We start from the raw sequence: 15,636 nt of genomic DNA, 5'->3' as shown, positions 1-15,636 counted from the left end.
TCATCATCATCCCCTTGTCATCATCCCACACATCCCCCCTTCATCATCCCCTTATCATCCCACACATCCCCCCTTCATCATCCCCTTATCATCCCACATATCCCCCCTTCATCATCCCCTTATCATCCCGCACATCCCCCCTTCATCATCCCCTTATCATCCCGCACATCCCCCCTTCATCATCCCCTTATCATCCCACACATCCCCCCTTCATCATCCCCTTATCATCCCACACATCCCCCCCTTCATCATCCCCTTGTAATCATCCCACACCCCCCCCTTCATCATCCTCACCCCCCTTCATCATCCCCACACCCCCCCCCCTTCATCATCCTCTTCTCATCATTCGCCCTCAGTGGTCTTCAACCTGCGGACCTCCAGAGGTTTCAAAACTACAACTCCCAGCAAGCCCGGGCAGCCATCGGCTGTCCGGGCTTGCTGGGAGTTGTAGTTTTGAAACCTCCGGAGGTCCGCAGGTTGAAGACCACTGCGGCCTTCAACATCATCCAGCCCCCTCTCACCCCCTTTAGTTCTGAGTACTCACCTCCGCTCGGCGCTGGTCCGGTCCTGCAGGGCTGTCCGGTGAGGAGGTGGTCCGGTGAGGAGGTGGTCCGGTGAGGAGGTGGTCCGGGCTGCTATCTTCACCGGGGGCGCCTCTTCTCCGCGCTTCCGGCCCGGAATAGAGGCGTTGCCTTGACAATGACGCAGAATTACGTTGGCAATGAACGCACCTCTGCGTCGTTGTCACGGCAACGTGACTATTCTGAGGCCGGGCCCGAAGCGCTTAGAAGAGGCCTCCCCGGTGAAGATAGCAGCCCAGAACACTATCCCACCGGACCACCTCCTCACCGGACAGTCCTGCAGGACCGGACCAGCGCCGAGCGGAGGTGAGTACTCAGAACTAAAGGGGGTGAGATGGGGCTGGATGATGTTGAAGGCCGCAGTGGTCTTCAACCTGCGGACCTCCGGAGGTTTCAAAACTACAACTCCCAGCAAGCCCGGACAGCCGATGGCTGCCCGGGCTTGCTGGGAGTTGTAGTTTTGAAACCTCTGGAGGTCCGCAGGTTGAAGACCACTGCGGGTGGGGGAGTTCACTCGAGTATAAGCCGAGGGGGGTGTTTTCAGCACGAAAAATCGTGCTGAAAAACTCGGCTTATACTCGAGTATATACGGTACGTTAGAATTCAGGGAATAAATCTTGAGTTTTATTTCTTTGTCAACACCTACTATGTTACAGAAAAAAATTGATTAATATGAAAAATCTACAAAAAAATAAAAATGTTTAATTCTTCCTCCACTTTGCTTTTATTTCTGTGAAACGCCTAAAGGGTAAATTAACTTCTTTAATGTAATTTTGACAAATTTAATCCCTTAAGGACCAGGGTTTTTTCCGTTTTTGCATTTTCGTTTTTTGCTCCTTGCCTTTAAAAAATCATAACTCTTTCAATTTTGCACATAAAAATCCATATGATTGCTTATGTTTTGCGCCACCAATTCTACTTTGTAATGACGTCAGTCATTTTGCCCAAAAATCTACGGTGAAACGGAAAAAAAAATCATTGTGCGACAAAATTGAAAAAAAAAAACGCAGTTTTGTAACTTTTGGGGGCTTCCGTTTCTACGTAGTACATTTTTCGGTAAAAATGACACCTGATATGTATTCTGTAGGTCCATACGATTAAAATGATACCCTACTTATATAGGTTTGATTTTGTCGGACTTCTGGAAAAAATCATAACTACATGCAGGAAAATTAATACGTTTAAAATTGTCATCTTCTGACCCCTATAACTTTTTTATTTTTCTGTGTATGGGGCGGTATGAGGACTAATTTTTTGCGCCATGATCTGAAGTTTTTAACGGTACCATTTTTGCATTGATAGGACTTATTGATTTTTTTGCGCGTACGCCATTGACCAAGCGGTTTAATTAACGATATATTTTTATAATTCGGACATTTCTGCACGCGGTGATACCATATATGTTTATTTTTATTTACACTGTTTTTTTTTTTTATGGGAAAAGGGGGGTGATTCAAACTTTTAATAGGGGAGGGGTTAAATGATATTCATTTACTTTTTTTTTCACTTTTTTTTTTTTGCAGTGTTATAGCTCCCATAGGAACCTATAACACTGCACACACTGATCTTTATCATTGATCACTGGTTTCTCATAGGAAACCAGCGATCGATGATTCTGCCGCTTGACTGCTCATGCCTGGATCTCAGGCACTGAGCAGTCATTCGGCGATCGGACAGCGAGGAGGCAGGTAGGGGCCCTCCTGTAAGCTGTTCGGGATGCTGCGATTTTGCCGCGGCTATCCCGAACAGCCCACTGAGTTAACCGGCACTTTTTACTTTCACTTTTAGCTATTAGCGGCGGGTCCCGGCTTCACTATGACGCCGGGCCCGCCGTGATATGATGCGGGGTTACCGTGTAACCCCGCGTTATATCACGGGAGCAGGACCAAGGACGTACCTGTACGTCCTTGGTCCTTAAGGGGTTAAGGGGTGCAGTTTAGGGATCGACCGATATCGTTTTTTTTAGGGCCAATACGATAATCTGTGGAGGTTAAGGCAGATAGCCGATAATTTATACCGGTATAAGTTATCGGCTATTTATCCTCCCACCCCGTTCCGGGTCATACGGGTCTATGGTGACCCGGAATATAAGGGGGATCGCGGTTGTCTAAGACACCCACGATCCCCCTCTAGCGATAGGAGTGAGGTGGCAGAGGTGCCACCCCTCCTATCTCTGCTATTGTTGGTCTAGACGCTACCACCAATAGCAGATCTGGGGCGGGGGGGGTTTACTTTAGTTTTCCCCGTTCTGCCCACCCACAATAGGCGGGGCAGAACGGGGAAACGACGGGGAATGAACGCCGAAGATTCACTTACCCGTCGGTGGAAGCTGCAGGACGTGATCGGCGCGGGCGGCGATGTCGTGCAGCAGAAGAGGACGGCTCCCTGGATCCGATGGAAGCCGGTAAGTTGCCTAGCAACATCTAGAGGGCTACAGTCTGGGACTGTAGCCCTCCAGATGTTGCAAAACTACAACTCCCAGCATGCCCAGACAGCTGCTGGGCATGGTGGGAGATGCAATTTTGCAACAGCTCTATACTGTAGCACTCTAGATCTTGCAAAACTACAACTCCTAGCATGCCCACATAGCTGTTTGCTGTCTGTGCATGCTGGGATTTGTAGTTTTGCAACATCTGGAGGTCCACAGTTTGGAGATCACAGTGCAGTGGTCTCTATCTGTAGCCCTCCAGATATTGCAAAACTGCAAATCCCAGCATGCCGAAACAGCTGTCTCGGCATGCTGGGAGTTGTAGTTGCGATCCCTCCAGCTGTTGCATAACTAGATCTCCCAGCATGCCCTTCGGCGATCAGTACATGCTGGGAGTTGTAGTTTTGCAACAGCTATAGGCACACTTGTTGGAAAATACTGAGTTAGGTAACAGAACCTAACTGAAGGTTTTCCAACCAGTGTGCCTCCAGCTGTTGCAAAACTACAACTCCCAGTATGCACGGTCTGTCAGTACATGCTGGGAGTTGTAGTTTTGAAACAGCTGGAGGTTTGCCCCCCCCCCCCCATGTGAACGTACAGGTTACATTCACACAGACAGGTTTACAGTAAGTTTCCTGCTTCAAGTATGAGCTTCGGCAAATTTTTCGCCGCAGCGCAAATTTCTAGCGGGAAGCAAACTGTAAACCTGCGCCCGTGTGAATGTACCCTAAAAACACTACACTACACTAACACATAATAAAGGGTAAAACACTACATAAACACCCCCTTACACTGTCCCCCCAATAAAAATGTATTGTACGGCAGTGTTTCCAAAACGGAGCCTCCAGCTGTTGCAAAACAACAACTCCCAGCATTTCCGGACAGCCACTGACTGTCCAGGCATGCTGGGAGTTTAGCAACAGCTGGAGACACCCTGTTTGGGAATCACTGGCGTAGAATACCCCTATGTCCACCCCTATGCAATCCCTAATTTAGTCCTCAAATGCACATGGCGCTCTCTCACTTCAGAGCCCTGTCATATTTCAAGGAAACAGTTTAGGGCCACATATGGGGTATCTCCGTAATCGGGAGAAATTGCGTTATAAATTTTGGGGGGCTTTTTCTCCTTTTACCCCTTATGAAAAGGAAAAGTTGGGGGCTACACCAGCCTGTCTGTGTAAAAAAATGTAAAATTTTACACTAACATGCTGGTGTTGTCCTTTACTTTTTATTTTCACAAGTGTTAAAAGGAAAAAAAGACCCCCAAAATTTGTAACGCAATTTCTCCTGAGTACGGAAATACCCCATATGTGGGCGTAAAATGCTCTGTGGGCGCATAACAAGGCTCAAGAGTGAGAGCGCACTATGTACATTTGAGGCCTAAATTGGTGATTTGCACAGGGGTGGCTGATTTTACAGCGGTTCTGACATAAAAGCAAAAAAATAAATACCCACATGTGACCCCATTTTGGAAACTACACCCCTCACGGAAAGTAACAAGGGGTATAGTGAGCCTTTACACCCCACAGGTGTTTGACGAATTTTCATTAAAGTTGGATGGAAAAATGAAAAAAAAAATTTCACAAAAATGCTGGTGTTACCCAAAATTTTTCATTTTCACAAGGAAACATAGGAAAAAAGCCCCCCAAAATTTGTAACCCCATTTTTTCTGAGTAAGAACATACCCCATATGTGGATGTAAAGTGCTCGGCGGGCGAACTACAATGCTCAGAAGAGAAGGAGCACCATTGGGATTTTGAAGATAAAATTTGTCCGGAATTGAAGGCTACGTGTGTTTACAAAGCCCCCATAGAGCCAGGACAATGGACCCCCCCCCCACATATGACCCAATTTTGGAAATTACACCCCTCATGTAATGTAGTAAGGGGTACAGTGAGCATTTACGCCCCACAGGTGTCTGACAGATTTTTGGAACAGTGGTCCGTGAAAATGAAAAATTGAATTTTTCATTTGCACAGCCCACTGTTCCAAAGATCTGTCAAACGCCAGTTGGGTGTAAATACTCACTGCTCCCCTTATTAAATTCTGTGGGGGGTGTAGTTTCCAAAATGGGGTCACGTGGGGGGTTCCACTGTTCTGGCACCACGGGGGGGGGGGGGGGGGGCTTTGTAAACGCACATGGCCCCCGACTTCTATTCCAACCAAATTCTGTCTTCAAAAGCTCAATGGTGCTCCTTCTCTTCTGAGCATTGTAGTGCGCCAGCAGATCACTTGATGTCCACACATTGGGTATTTCCATACTCAGAAGAAATGGGGTTACAAATTTTGGGGGTCATTTTCTCCTATTACCCCTTGTAAAAATATAAAATGTGTGGGTAAACCAGCATTTTAGTGAAAAAAATTTTTTTTTTCATTTACACATCCGACTTTAGCAAAAAGTCGTCAAACACCTGTGAGGTTTTAAGGCTCACTGTACCCCTTGATGTGTTCCTTGAGGGGTGTAGTTTCTAAAATAGTATGCCATGTGGTCTTTTTTGCCGTTCTGGCACCATAGGGGCTTCCTAAATGCGACATGCCCTCCAAAAACCATTTCAGCAAAATTCGCTTTTCAAAAGCCAAATGTGACTCCTTCTCTTCTGAGCATTGTAGTGCGCCAGCAGAGCACTTGACATCCACACTTGAGGTATTTCCATACTCAGAAGAGATGGGGTTACACATTTTGGGGGGCATTTTGTCCTATTATCCCTTGTAAAAATTAATAATTTTGGGGAAAACTAGCATTTTAGTGGAAAAAAATAAATAAATCATTTACACATCCAACTTTAACAAAAAGTCGTCAAACACCTGTAGGGTGTTAAGGCTCACTGGACCCCTTGTTACGTGCCTTGAGGGGTATAGTTTCCAAAATAGTATGCCATGTGGTTTTTTTTTTTTTTTTTTTGCTGTTCTGGCTTCCTAAATGCGACATGCCCCACAAAAACCATTTCAGAAAAACTCACTCTCCAAAATCCCATTGTCGCTCCTTCCCTTCTGAGCCCTCTACTGCGCCCGCCGTACACTTGACATACACATATGAAGTATTTCCTTACTCGAGAGAAATTGGGCTACACATTTTAGGAAGATTTCTCTCCTTTTACCCCTTGTAAAAATTCAAAAACTGGGTCTACAAGAACATGCCAGTGTAAAAAATAAAGATTTTGAATGTTCTCCTTCAATTTGCTGCTATTCCTGTGAAACACCTAAAGGGTTAACAAACCTTTTGAATGTCATTTTGAATACTTTGGGGGGTGCAGTTTTTATAATGGGGTCATTTGTGGGGCATTTCTAATATTAAAGCCCTTCAAATCCACTTCAAAACAGAACTGGTCCGTGAAAAATTTAGATTTTGAAAATTTTGTGAAAAATTGGAAAATTGCTGCTGAACTTTGAAGCCCTCTGATGTCTTCCAAAAGTAAAAACATGTCAACGTTATGATGCAATCATAAAGTAGACATGTTGTATATGTGAATCAATATATAATTTATTTGGAATATACATTTTCCTTATAAGCAGAGAGCTTCAAAGTTAAAAAATGGCAAATTTTGGAATTTTTCACCAAGAAACGATGCAAGTATCGACAACATTTTACCACTAACGTAAAGTAGAATATGTCACGAAAAAACAATCTCGGAATCAGAATGAAAGGTAAAAGCATTCCAGAGTTATTAATGCTTAAAGTGACAGTGGTCAGATGTGCAAAAAATGGCCGGGTCCTACAGTGAAAATTGGCTGGGTCCTTAAGGGGTTAAGGTCCAAACAGACTGTTAAGTCCCGGGACAATTTTAGTTTTTTTGTACTTTAGTTTTTTCCTTTAATAGTCGTAACACTCTTATTTTTTCATCTACACACCCATATGAGAGCTTGTTCTTTTGTATTTTGTAATGACTTTTTTCATTTTTCTATAAAATATAATGCAATTTAGTAAATTTGAGGGAGTTTCTTTTTATGCTACAGTCAAACTAACATGTTATGATACTTTAGGTCAGCTTGATTAAGAATAATAATATTCATATATATATTGTGAGAAGATGAAGGGTATGGTGGTGGATGGACGCTATGTGTCACCAAGGCTCCTGGCTTTGGTGAAGTAAAAGCCGGAATTATTCAGTGTCTGTACTGCGATGTAGTCTGACACTAAGACTGTAGTATGGCTGGAAGGCCAATCCGGGACGGCTCTTACTGGGAATGACCAAGTGCAGGGTGGGGGTCATTCCCCACAATCCAGGCTGGCTTTTGTTGGTCTTAAAGCTAGGCTGCCTCACCAGATGAGGGGGATTTGCTAGTTGCAGCTCACAGTGGCAGAGAAAGCTGTGTGTGGAGTTCTTCCCTCTGGGTGCTCCATAAGTGGAAGCTGCTGAACAGCATAGCTGGAGGCTTGGTAAAGTCTTGCTGAGTGCCAACTGAGTGCTGAGAGACAACAGAATACGCAGCACTTTACAATTTTGTGGTTACAAATATTACAGAAATACCAAATTTGTGTGGTTTCTGTCATGTTTTAGTAATTAAAAAAAAATTCTAAATTTTTTGTACGGCTTATTTTTTGTGCCATAATCCAGCTTTTTGATAGATTTTTTCTAGGATATAATATAATTTAAAAAACGTAAGTCTTGGGTTTGGAATTTTTTTTTATGTTTATGCCATTTACCAAATGGGATAAATAATGTCATATTTTAACCTGTTAAGGACAAAGGGCGCACAGGTATACCCTTGTGTCCTGGTACTACCTGTACACCCTAATTCCTTATGCAGCTCTGAAGCAAGCACAGGAGCTGCACTCGGTTTAGAATAGTGAATGTTGGCTACTATCAGTAGCTGGACACTCACTGCTAATGACAAGCAGCGGCGATCCCGCAGGCTCAGGTGGATGGATAGCGGCCGGGACCCGTGTCTAATGCCGGACATCGCCAATCACGGTGATGCCTAGCATTAACCCCTTAGATGCCATGATAAAAGTTGATCGCAGTGTCTAAAATAAAAATTGTATGTAATAGTCCTCTATGGGGACTAAAAAATGGTGTAAAAGAAAAACCCCTTCCCTAATAAAAGTTTGAATCACCCCTCCCTTTTTCCCATTTATAAAAAATAAACATACTGTATGTGGTATCGTTGCACGCATAAGTGTGGGAACTATAACATAAACTGCACGGTCAATGGCGTATATGTAAAAAAATAAATTCCAAGTTGTGTATTTTTGGTCATTTTGTATACCCTAAAAAAAAATGTATAAGAAGTCCCATCAAAACAAAAAATGGTACAGATAAAGACTACAGATCATGACGCAAAAAATGAGCCCTAACACATCCCCTTATATGGATAAAATAAAAAAGTTATAGGGGTCAGAAGAGGATAATGGTAAACGTACAAATTTTCGTGCAAAAAGTTATAATTTTTTAACAAAAGTAAAACAAAATTAAACCTACATGAATTGAGTATAATTTTAATCGAATAGACCTACAGAATAAAGATAGGGTGTCATTATTACCAAAAAGTGCACTGTGTAGAAACAGAAGCCGCTAAAAATGACAAAATGTTTAGGTTTTTTTTGTTTTTGTTTTTCAATTTTGTACCACAAATAATTTTGTTGGGTTTTGCCTTAGATTTTGTGCTGCAATGACTGATGTAATTACAAAGTAAAATTGGTAGAGCATGAAACAAGCCCTCATATGGGTCTGTAGGTGGAAAACTGAAAGCCATATGATTTTTAGATGGTGAGGAGGAAAAAACGAACGCGCAAAATTGGAAAAACCCAAAGTCCTTTAGGGGTTAAATGGGCACTGTCATTTGCAAACTTTTTGATAAAGTGCATTCTTTATGACAGGAACATATTAATGGTTGCATAATTGACACCCATGCAAAATATGTAATTCAGAATGTCTACGATTAGGGCATGTGGGTTCTGAGAGATGTGCATTTTGAGAGAGGGCCTTTTACTGTAGGTTTTACTATACTTTAGTTGTTGTTTTCTTTGGGTCTACAGGTTGGCAGGCAACAAATTATTGATGTATTCCTTGCTGTACCCAACTACGAATAACAGTTAAAGGGGTACTCTGGTGGAAAACTTTTTTTTTTTTTTAAATCAACTGATGCCAGAAAGCTAAACAGATTTGTAAATTACTTCTATTAAAAATCTTAATCCTTCCAGGACTTATTAGCTGCTGAATACTACAGAGGAAATTCTTTTCTTTTTGGAACACAGTGCTCTCTGCTGACATCACGAGCACAGTGCTCTCTGCTGACATATCTGTCCATTTTAGGAACTGTCCAGAGCAGCATATGTTTGCTATGGGGATTTTCTCCTACTCTGAACAGTTCTTAAAATGGACGAAGATGTCATCAGAGAGCACTGTGCTCGTGATTCAGCAGAGAGCTCTGTGTTCCAAAAATAAAATAATTTCTTCTGTAGTATTCAGCAGCTAATAGGTACTGGAAGGATTAAGATTTTTTAGCAGAAGTAATTTACAAATCTGTTTAACTTTCTGGCACCAGTTGATTTAAAAGAAAAAAGGTTTTCCACTGGAGTACCCCTTTAACTGTTATTCGTAGTTGGGTACAGCAAGGAATACATCAATAATTTGTTGCCTGCCAACCTGTAGACCCAAAGAAAACAACAACTAAAGTATAGTAAAACCTACAGTAAAAGGCCCTTTCTCAAAATGCACATCTCTCAGAACCCACATGCCCTAATTGTAGACATTCTGAATGACATATTTTGCATGGGTGTCAATTATGCAACCATTAATATGTTATAAAAAAAAAAAAAAAAAAAAAGTTTTCCACCGGAGTACCCCTTTAACAATGATCTAATGGTAGCAGCCTGTGCAGGAACATTGCCTGTTTATTTACATGGGTTGACAAGAAGGGGTTAACTTTTAAAGTCTTGGTGGAATGATACATTAAGTATCTATTACATTCACTATGTAGAAACCTAAGGTTTGTACTTTAAGAGGCTTATGGTTTGAGTCGTGAATTTTGGTTCCGTGTGATGTCATCCCATTTTATAATGTCATTATTATTATTATGTGATGTCAGTCTGGTTGGTTCATTATCTATACTAGCTGAGTACCCGGCGTTGCCCTGTTTTTCCTTCCTAATGCTTGTTGGGGAGGAAAATAAACAAAGGAGGAAGCTTTTGACTTCATATCCCGTCCTCATATATTGTTGTCATATCCCGACCTCCTATCCCGTTGTCATATCCCGACCTCCTATCCCGTCATCATATCCCGACCTCCTATCCCGTCCTCCTATCCCGTCCTCCTATCCCATCCTCCTATCACGTCCTCCTATCTCGACCTCCTTTCCTGTCCACCTATCTCGACCTCTTTTCCCATCCTCCTATCTCGACCTCCTATCCCGTCCTCCTATCACGTCCTCCTATCCCGTCCTCCTTTCCCGTCCTCATATCCCGACCTCCTATCCCGTCCTCCTTTCCCATCCTCCTTTCCCGTCCTCCTATCCCGTCCATCTATCCCGTTCTCCTATCCCGTTCTCCTATCCCGTCCTCCTATCCCGTCCTCCTATCCAGTCCTCCTATCTCGACCTCCTATCCCGACCTCCTATCCCGGTCCTCCTATCCCGGTCCTCCTATCCCGGTCCTCCTATCCCGGTCCTCCTATCCCGGTCCTCCTATCGCGTCCTCCTATCCCGTCCTCCTATCCTGACCTCCTAACCAGTCCTCCTATCCCCTCCTCCTATCCCGACCTCCTATGTCGACCTCCTATCCTGACCCGTAATATGTGTACCAGTTATTGAAATATCTCCAGCCGTACGGAAGTTATGTGGGAACATACATTTCCCATTGATTTGCATGGGACTTTAAACAAAAACCCTGAACCTCACAAATGGGGGTAGTTAAGGGTTAAATTAATTATCCTATATTTTAAGTGGACATATAAGTAACATGTGACCAAGTATTATCAAAATATCTCCAGCCGTTTGGAAGTTATGCAGTAACATATTTCCCATTGACTTGTATGGGACTTTAAACAGAAACCCTGCCCCTGGCAAACGGGGGTGAGTAAGGGTTAAATCCCCTATCCTATGTTTGTTGTTGACATATAAGTAACATGTGAGCCAAGTTTCATGTTAATATCTTTAGCCGTTTGGACGTGATGCTGGAACATACACACATACATACATACACACACACACACACACACACACACGTTGAGTTTTATATAGAGATATAAAACTCAACGTGTGTGTGTGTATGTATGTTCCACAAAAACTTCCAAACGGCTAAAGATATTAACATGAAACTTGGTACACATGTTACTTATATGTCAACAACAAACATAGGCTAGGTGATTTAACCCTTACTCACCCCCATTTGCCAGGGGCGGGGTTTTTGTTTAAAGTCCTATACAAGTCTATGGGAAATATATGTTACTGCATGACTTCCAAACGGCTGGAGATATTTCGATAATACTTGGTCACATGTTACTTATATGTCCACTTAAAATATAGGGTAGTTAATTTAACCCTTAACTACCCCCATTTGTGAGGTTCAGGGTTTTTGTTTAAAGTCCCATGCAAATCAATGGGAAATGTATGTTCCCACATAACTTCCGTACGGCTGGAGATATTTTAATAACTGGTACACATATTACGGGTCGGGATAGGAGGTCGAGATAGGAGGTTGAGGTGGGGATAGGAGGTCGGGATAGGAGGTCGGGATAGGAGGTCGGGATAGGAGGTCGAGATAGGAGGTTGAGATAGGAGGACGGGATAGGGGGTTGAGATAGTAGGACGGGATAGGAGGACAGGATAGGAGGATGGGATAAGAGTTCGGGATAGGAGGTCGGGATATGAGGACGAGATGTGAGGATGGGATATGAGGATGGGATATGAGGATGGGATATGAGGATGGGATATGATGACGGGATAGGAGGTTGGGATATGAGGACAGGATATGGGGTTGGGATATGACAACAATATATGAGGACGGGATATGAAGTCAAAAGCTTCCTCCTTTGTTTATTTTCCTCCCCAACAAGGATTAGGAAGGAAAAACCGGGCAATGCCGGGTATTCAGCTAGTCTGAAATAAAACCGATCTGTTGAATGTACTTCAACAGGCTTCATCCATACCTTGGAAGCACTATAGATGATTGCCATTGGATAAGGACGGTTTCCAACTTCTGAGGACAAATTAATAACTAGTCCTTTCTTCCTAAGTAAAAATAGTGGATTTTGAAATCAAAATTATGCAGTTTGTTAGCATCTTTTTTATTCTTTACATTTTTCCCCATGTGAACAACAATAATTACCTTTGTACCATTTGAGGAAGAACCATTCGTGTCATCTGGAAAAAAAAAAAAAAACATTTCTTTTATAAGCTGTATTGTCTTGGAGACATTTAGCATACTGAAGTCAGCATTGGGCATCATACATGTTCTGAATTAGCTCATAGCAACTACATTACAGCTGTAGCTTTTTTCAGGATTGCTGTATATATATATATGGGGTGCAGGGCTGGCTTTGCCTATAGGCAAAATAGAGCCTAGAGCGCCCTCTTGATGGGGGATCTGCCTGCCGCAAGAAAGTTAGACGATCAGCATCTGAACAACTCAGCCAGAAGCATGTGGAGGAGGCTTGTTACAATGTGTCACCCCAGTGGTAAGGTGGGGCATGTCAAAGGGCAGGCCAATGGGTGGAGTCAAGGGGGCGGCAAAATTAGCTTTTGCCTATGGTGGCAAAAGATCTTGCACCACCCCTGATGTTTGTTCCTAGGTCCGTCACATTTCTTCTTTTTTTTTTTTTTATAGTTCAACTGTTTTTTTTTTATTAAAGAATTTTTCTATAAAACAGATATTTATCACATTTCTATATAGATACTTTAAACATTTTGATATAATGTACAGTATATTACAAACATAGAGCACATTTACTGTAGGTCTCTATATATAAGGTATATTTATAAAAACTATACAATTTCTTTAAAGTGTACCCCCCTCATTTTAGGTATGTTATATATGGCATTTTTCACTAGATTTCTGTGCTGCAGGCTAAATCTCTAATTTCAGTTGTCCCTGAACTAGTAAGTGAAGCCTAACTCTATGATGTCTGCCATACACTGTACACACATAAAGGGGGGACCTGCTCTTCTGTGTCCATTTAAAATACACTAAGAAGCAGCGGCATGGAGGGCATTATAACACAGTGGTGAACGGTCTAGGCTGGGGTGAGATTTATCCCATATATATAGCTTGTGTCGTCTCTTTTGCTTGTCCTATTATTTTATGCAAAGTCTGTTGAAACAACAGTGACCTTCACGTCTTAAGAAAGGGCTCTGTATGGGTCCGAAACACGTCAAATGCTGCATGTAATTTTATTAACCTACTAATAAACTTCAAACCTTGGTTGAGCGCCAGAACTGGAGAAGTTTTTTTCTACCATTTTCCTCTATTCTTCAGATTGGTCATTAATGTTAGACTTGTGGGGGCATTCATATATTGTGGGACTAGTCATGTGACCTATTTGGTGTTTTTAAGTCAGCTGCAGAGTACAATGTGTTAGATCTATGATTAAAGTGTTTACACCGAAACGGGTCATATCCTGAGGTCTGCGTACCTCTGAGCTTGTGGACTCCCTCTGTTTTTATTGAAATTTTCACAATAAAGAAGAATCTTTTTATTTAAGATTACCAGCTGGATCTTCCTTTGTTCTTAAGCTTGACTCAATGACTATGCTCCGGGCTATTCCCTGCTGGATCTTGTAAGGAGGAAGAAGCCGGCATTGGTATTAGTACACACCATACATTTGCTGATAGTGTGGGACTACTTTTGGTATGCTTTCCTTTTGGCCAACAGTTTATATTTGGGCAGGTTCTTTCATTTGATAAAAGTTATTTTCTATATCAAAAAATGGATGGTCTGTAGACGCTTAGGCTAAACTATTGAAAGCTTTTTTATAAAATGTTACAGCTTCAGAATTTTTTTCCACCAGTTATGTAGCTATATATCTATATATATATAAAACTCAATGGGGGAGATTTATCAAAACCTGTCCAGAGGAAAAGTTGTGCAGTTGCCCATAGCAACTAATCAGCTTGCTTCTTTCATTTTTAACAAGGCCTCTGCAAAATGAAAGAAGCAAGCTGATTGGTTGCTATGGGCAACTCGGCAACTTTCCCTTTGCACAGGTTTTGATATATCTCCCCGTATGTGTGTGTGTATGTTCCAGCATCACGTCCAAACGGCTAAAGATATTAACATGAAACTTGGCACACATGTTACTTATATGTCAACAACAAACATAGGATAGGCAATTTAACCCTTACTCACACTCATTTGCCAGGGGCGGGGTTTATGTTTAAAGTCCCATACAAGTCAATGGGAAATATATGTTACTCAATAACTTCCCAAAATATAGGATAATTAATTTAACCCTTAACTACCCCCATTTGTGAGGGTCGGGGTTTTTGTTTAAAGTCCCATGCAAATCAATGGGAAATGTATGTTCCCACATAACTTCCGTATGGCTGGCGATATTTCAATACCTACACATATTACGGGTCGGGATAGGAAGTCGACATAGGAGGTCGGGATAGGAGGACGGGATATGAGGACAGGATAGGAGGTCGAGATAGGAGGTCGGGATAGAAGGACGGGATAGGAAGTCGGGATAGGAGGTCGGGATAGGAGCTTGGGATAGATGGACTGGATAGGAGGTTGGGATACGTGGTCGTGATAGGAGGTCAGGATAGAAGGACGGGATAGGAGGTCGAGATAGGAGGTCGGGATAGGAGGTCAGGATAGGAGGTCGGGATAGGAGGTCGGGATAGGAGGACGGGATAGGAGCTTGGGATAGATGGACTGGATAGGAGGTTGGAATAGGAGGTCGGGATAGAAGGACGGGATAGGAGGTCGAGATAGGAGGTCGGGATAGGAGGTCGGGATAGGAGGTTGGGATAGGAGGACGGGATAGGAGGACAGGATAGATGGACTGGATAGGAGGTTGGGATAGGAGGTCGTGATAGGAGGACGAGATAGGAGGACAGGATAGGAGGTCAGGATATGAGGTTGAGATATGATGACGGGATAGGAGGTCAGGATATGAGGACGGGATATGGGGTTGGGATATGACAACAATATATGAGGACAGGATATGAAGTCAAATGCTTCCTCCTTTGTTTATTTTCCTGTCCAACAAGGATTAGGAAGGAAAAACCGGGCAACGCCGGGTACTCAGCTAGTTAGTCATAAAATAAGCATGAGACATGGGTAAGTGGCAGTAACCACTTAGTTTTTGCTGTTCTCTCTACAGTAGCCCATATACTCTGATACACCTGGAGCAGTGTCAGCAGTGCTTTTCTCTCTTTGTATGCTTTGAATTAAATATTCCAACTTATTAAGACAGTTAGGCCCAGATCTTGCAATGTTCTATGTGGTATAGCAATTTTTTTGTATGGTGTGCTCCAAATTCATGTATGCATGTGTGTCAATTTTGTGATTTTGTCGCAAGTATGATACAAATTGTGCAATTTTCCCCTAAAAAAAATAAATTTGTCAAAATTATTTCTGATATTTACCTGTACAACTGACAGTATATTGCAGTTTATTGTACTCTCCTGCATCTGGAAAAGGCAGAAATGCAGGTTAAAAGTTAAATATAAATTACAAAATATTTT

General features: G+C 42.4%; 1 protein-coding gene across 1 annotated transcript in view; it reads right to left on the bottom strand.

Annotated features, from left to right (window-relative positions):
- The window catches only part of LOC130368773 (17-beta-hydroxysteroid dehydrogenase type 3-like), a 41,856-nt gene that overhangs the window by 4,541 nt on the left and 21,679 nt on the right, over positions 1-15,636 (bottom strand). The window contains exons 6-8 of the mRNA XM_056572973.1: positions 15,538-15,582; positions 12,275-12,309; positions 12,096-12,177 (exon numbers count right to left, since the gene is read on the bottom strand). Of these exons, the coding sequence (XP_056428948.1) occupies positions 12,096-12,177; positions 12,275-12,309; positions 15,538-15,582 (162 nt within the window). The remainder of the gene's footprint in view (positions 1-12,095; positions 12,178-12,274; positions 12,310-15,537; positions 15,583-15,636) is intronic.

The sequence above is a fragment of the Hyla sarda genome, chromosome 4, assembly GCF_029499605.1.
Source record: "Hyla sarda isolate aHylSar1 chromosome 4, aHylSar1.hap1, whole genome shotgun sequence".
In the NCBI taxonomy this organism is placed as follows: Eukaryota; Metazoa; Chordata; class Amphibia; order Anura; family Hylidae; genus Hyla; species Hyla sarda.
Note: the sequence above shows the minus strand (reverse complement) of the source record. Positions and strands in the feature narration are given on the sequence as shown.